The 4291-nt window shown below is 37.0% G+C and overlaps 1 protein-coding gene across 1 annotated transcript; it reads right to left on the bottom strand.

The window, feature by feature from the left end:
• Positions 1-563: 563 nt before the first annotated feature.
• LOC103503120 (9-cis-epoxycarotenoid dioxygenase NCED1, chloroplastic) lies at positions 564-2861 on the bottom strand. Its single transcript, XM_008467277.3, has one exon. The coding sequence runs from the start codon at positions 2699-2701 to the stop codon at positions 926-928; it is 1776 nt and encodes a 591-aa protein (XP_008465499.1). The 5' UTR covers positions 2702-2861; the 3' UTR covers positions 564-925.
• Positions 2862-4291: the final 1430 nt, after the last annotated feature.

The following is a 4291-nucleotide window of genomic DNA, read 5'->3' as shown; positions in this document are numbered from 1 at the left end:
TAAAAGTGTTACATGAATGTATTGATGGACGGGGATTTTTTTTGGGCCGAGAGTCTTGATACAATCAAGTTGTAATTAAAACAAGAAGTCATTTTTTGAGGTACAAAATGTCACGTTGTAATCAAAATAAAATCATGAATTAATCACATTTTATTCATTTTTAATAACATTTTTTAAAAAAAAAAAAAAAAATCTATGTTTATATTTGATGTCTATGTCATTTTTAAGAGTCAAACTACAATATTGTACATTTTTAACCAACAATGTCCTTTCCACTTTCAAAGTGTAACTTTATAAATGTTCAATATTGTTTTCATTTCAATAGACATTAGTCCCATCATTTTAATTTGTCGCATTCTAAAATGCAGGTGTATAGTAACTATATATAAAATTCTATTTTTTTATAAATAAAAATTAAGATAATATTAAGATGCTCAAAATAGAAAGGGAAAGAAGATCCATAATCGTCTATTCAACGATAATTGATATATATTCCTTGTATTAAATAAGAGATTGAATTCCCTATATAAGTGAGAGGGAAGAAAGAGTATACATTGTTTAGGTTAATTGAAATTAAAATATATAATATTTACTTTTAAAAGAAATCAATAATTAACAGAAGAGTGAAAGAATAAGCAGAAACCATCTGAGCTTCATTTCTACCCTAAACCCAAAAGCTTCAAGATTGGTTTCTCAAAACCCCTCACTTTTAATCCTACTTACATTATCAACCCCCAACAAAGTTCTTAATTATACTTTACACCCCCCACAACTTTTTTTTCAAATTTTTTATTTTTTTACGGGTAGAGGAGATTCCGGGGACGTAAAAACACACTCATCCCGCAGGTAAAAATCTCCCATTTCTTTCCTTTTTCCTTTCCTTTTTTTTACCATATGTTTTTTATTTGTAATTTACCTTGCCTTTTTACCGTATCTGCTTCTGCAAATCCTCGGAGCTTATGAAAGTTCCATGGAACCCATAAGGAACTCGAGAAGGAAGCTTCACAGTAGCTTCAAGCTCCAAAGTCATGGCGTTAACTATCTGAAGCTCCGATTTCCATTCCTTCTCGTCGTGAACGAAGGCTAAGATGTGGCCGTCGTCTTCCGCCTCTGCGCCTTCTCTTGGCAGAAACAGAGGCTCACCGCCGTACCTCTGTTCCCCATACAGATACTTTTTTATTTCTCCAGTGAAAAGATCCACCTTTGCGAAACCAGAAACCTTTGGCCATGGCTCTGCTAGAGCCAGATAAGAGAACTGGGTTTTTCTTCCAAGTAGATTTCGGTTCACCATTCCGGCTTCTAAGTTCACTTGCTCTGTTTCGCTGATGATTGGCCGACGGGTTGATTTTCCAGTGGACAGATTCAGACGAATTTCCGATAAAACGGATTTCAAATTCTCTTCGCATTCGTTGAAAATGGAGTCCGGCGGTGTCATGCACGATCCAATTACGACGATTTCGTTCGTTTCAGGTTCTTCCCAGGCGTTCCAGAGATGGAAACAGAAGCAATCAGGAGCTTCAATCCATTTAATGGCGTTGGCGTCTGCGGCATTTTTGTCCAAAATTCCGAACCGGGAGGTTTTTTCTTTGTCGTATACTACCGGAGAACCGCCGCGGATCATCTCCGGTAACTTGAAAACCACCTGCTGATCGGGAATTACGACGTATTTCTCCGTAATAGCGAAATCGTGCATCATCGTTGGCTGAGGCAGGGGAATTTCGACGTCCGGTGATTTCTCCCCTTCCGGTGAGAATTTAAAGTATTTCAAATATGGCTTTTGGATTACGTCGTAGCTTAAAGCGAACATCTCGCCCGAAACAGGGTCGAGTTTTGGGTGGGCAATCATTGTGGATTTCAGTTGGCCATCGAAATCGAACCGGCCAACAGTTTTCAAATCACCCGCCGGAGTGACTCTGATTTGGTAAGGCAAATCATCTTCCGACATGGCAAGAAGCCGTCCGTTGAAATAGACCAGACCGGCGTTGGCGACTCCAATTCCTTGGTTGTGATCAACGAGACCAAATAATCCCCTGGCATAGAAAAGCATCAACCGAGCTATCCCAGAGTGTCCATGGAGTTCACCGATTGCCTTTGGGAAAACCGGGCGTCCATAAGCTCGCTCCTGAACCAGCCGTTGAGTCTCCGTAAACCGGCAAGCGTAACTAACGCCACCGGCCTCGGAAAATTCGACCGCATGAACCATCCCATCGCCGTCAAACAAGTGATGACCAGACACCGGTTCGTGAAGTGGGTTGGCTCCGTTTCGCACATAAACCCCTCGAATACACTCGGGAACTTTCCCAATCACCGGTAAACCCTTCCGAACCGGCTGCTCCGGGACAGGAGCAAAATTGCCAGCAATTTGAACAGCAGGGTCGGCCGTCTTGGGCAATGAATGCTTGCGCTCAGCTGAAATCAGAGCATTCTCGACCGCATCAAGCGCCATAGCCGCAGCTCGCTGTAAGAAATTCCAGTCCTCTGATCCGGAGAGAGGCGGTGTAGTGGAAAGGGGAGGAGGTTTGGGGATTGAAGTCTTAAGTGGAGATGGAAATGTGGTGTGGGAATGCTTAGGAATTTGAATAATAGAAGGAGTATGAAGAGAAGAGGATACAGAAAGTAGTCTTCTAGAGGTATAATTAGAGAGAGTTTTGTCCGGCATTGAAGAAGAAAAGGGAGATTTGAGGAATGAAGAAGAAGCCATAGTAGATAGAAATGAAATGAAAGAAGAGAAAAAAGGGTTGAAGTGTGTATTTGTTGGAGAATTTGTTTGTAGTACAGAGAAAGAGATCAGAAGCGAAGAGTGTTAGAGAGAGAGAGAGAGAGAGAGAGAGAGAGAGAGAGAGAGAGAGAGGGAGGGAGAGAGTATGAGGGGAAAAGGAAGAGGAGAGGGAGAGTATATATAATGGGAAAAAGGGAAGGGCAAAAGTGTCAAATAAAAAAATTGTTGGAGAAGAGAAGAGAGCACCACGTGTAGGATCAACAAAGAAAGTGAGACTGTTAAAATTGAAATACCTAAACGTCACTCCAAACTAATTAAGTGGGACATTATTCCCTTCAATATTCCTTCAATTTCACTCTCTCCTCTCTCTCCTATTTCTATTTCTTTCCTTTTCTTACTCATATGTAATTAAATTTATCTTCATCAACTACTTTAAATTTGCATGTGTTTTCAATGTTCTTTGCCTCTATGTTTAATATCCATTTTCATATTTCAAACCCATAACATAAGAAATAATTAAGCTGGAGGAGGAGGAGGAGGAGGAGTGTTAATTTGAACTGTATCAACATTATATATATATATCATATAATTATTGATCTAAATTATGTATATATATTATATATGTGTGATAAAAAGAGAGAGAATATGGAAGGAAAGTTGCATGCATTTTTTAAAGAATCAAAGTGGGATTTTTGTCACCGTTCATGCATTTTTCTCAAGATTCTCTAATTAACACACTTTGTATTGAGAATGAATGTGTGGTAGATGACAAATATTTTTTTAGTAAATATTTCGGCCTATTTATCTTTGTGTGACTTTCACACCGTAAATTATAAAGTAGGTGGACTGTACACATACGAATGCAATCTGACATCTTTTTTTCTTTTTTTCTTTTTTTTAGGCTTATCAAGAATTTTCTTATATATTATGTTTTTGTTTGGATGAGTACTCATATATGATTTTATCAATTAAACCCTCACAATTTTTATAATTTGTTAATGTGATATTTGAAGATAAATCTCTGAAAATCTTTTATACATGGATGGTTTTGAAATGCAATCTTAATAAAAAGTTTTGTCCCCGAAATAATTTTGATATACTTAAAAAATCCACAATTTACGTAGATAACTACTAGTGTATGGTTTAAATTGACGTAAATTAATTTATTTTTTCTCTATCGTTTTTATAATATTATTTTTAACTTGGAGGGGGGAGATGTAGAAGCAGTAGTACCCTAAAATATGATTTTGTTCCTTTCATCTTTTTTCTTTTTGGAAATTTCAAAAGATTTTAAATTATTGTTTCGTTGCAAAGGCTTGGAAGTTAAAATATGATTATTTTATGTGGGTTGAAATGTGTTTAAGAAGTAGAAAATGTGGAAGAATGGACTTTTTAGTTCATCATTCACATTGATGACAAGTGGCATGAGGTAAGCGGCCATAAAAAAGAAAAATATATTGTAATAATTAAGTTAATTAAGAAGGTAAAAGTCTGGTTTTCTTTTCTTTTTTCGATTTTAATTTCTACATCACTCTCTTTAATTATATTTAAGAAGCATTTTTTTTTAAAAAA

Source organism: Cucumis melo, chromosome 7 (genome assembly GCF_025177605.1).
Source record: "Cucumis melo cultivar AY chromosome 7, USDA_Cmelo_AY_1.0, whole genome shotgun sequence".
NCBI classification, from domain to species: Eukaryota; Viridiplantae; Streptophyta; class Magnoliopsida; order Cucurbitales; family Cucurbitaceae; genus Cucumis; species Cucumis melo.
This window is presented reverse-complemented; position numbering and strand designations above follow the sequence as displayed.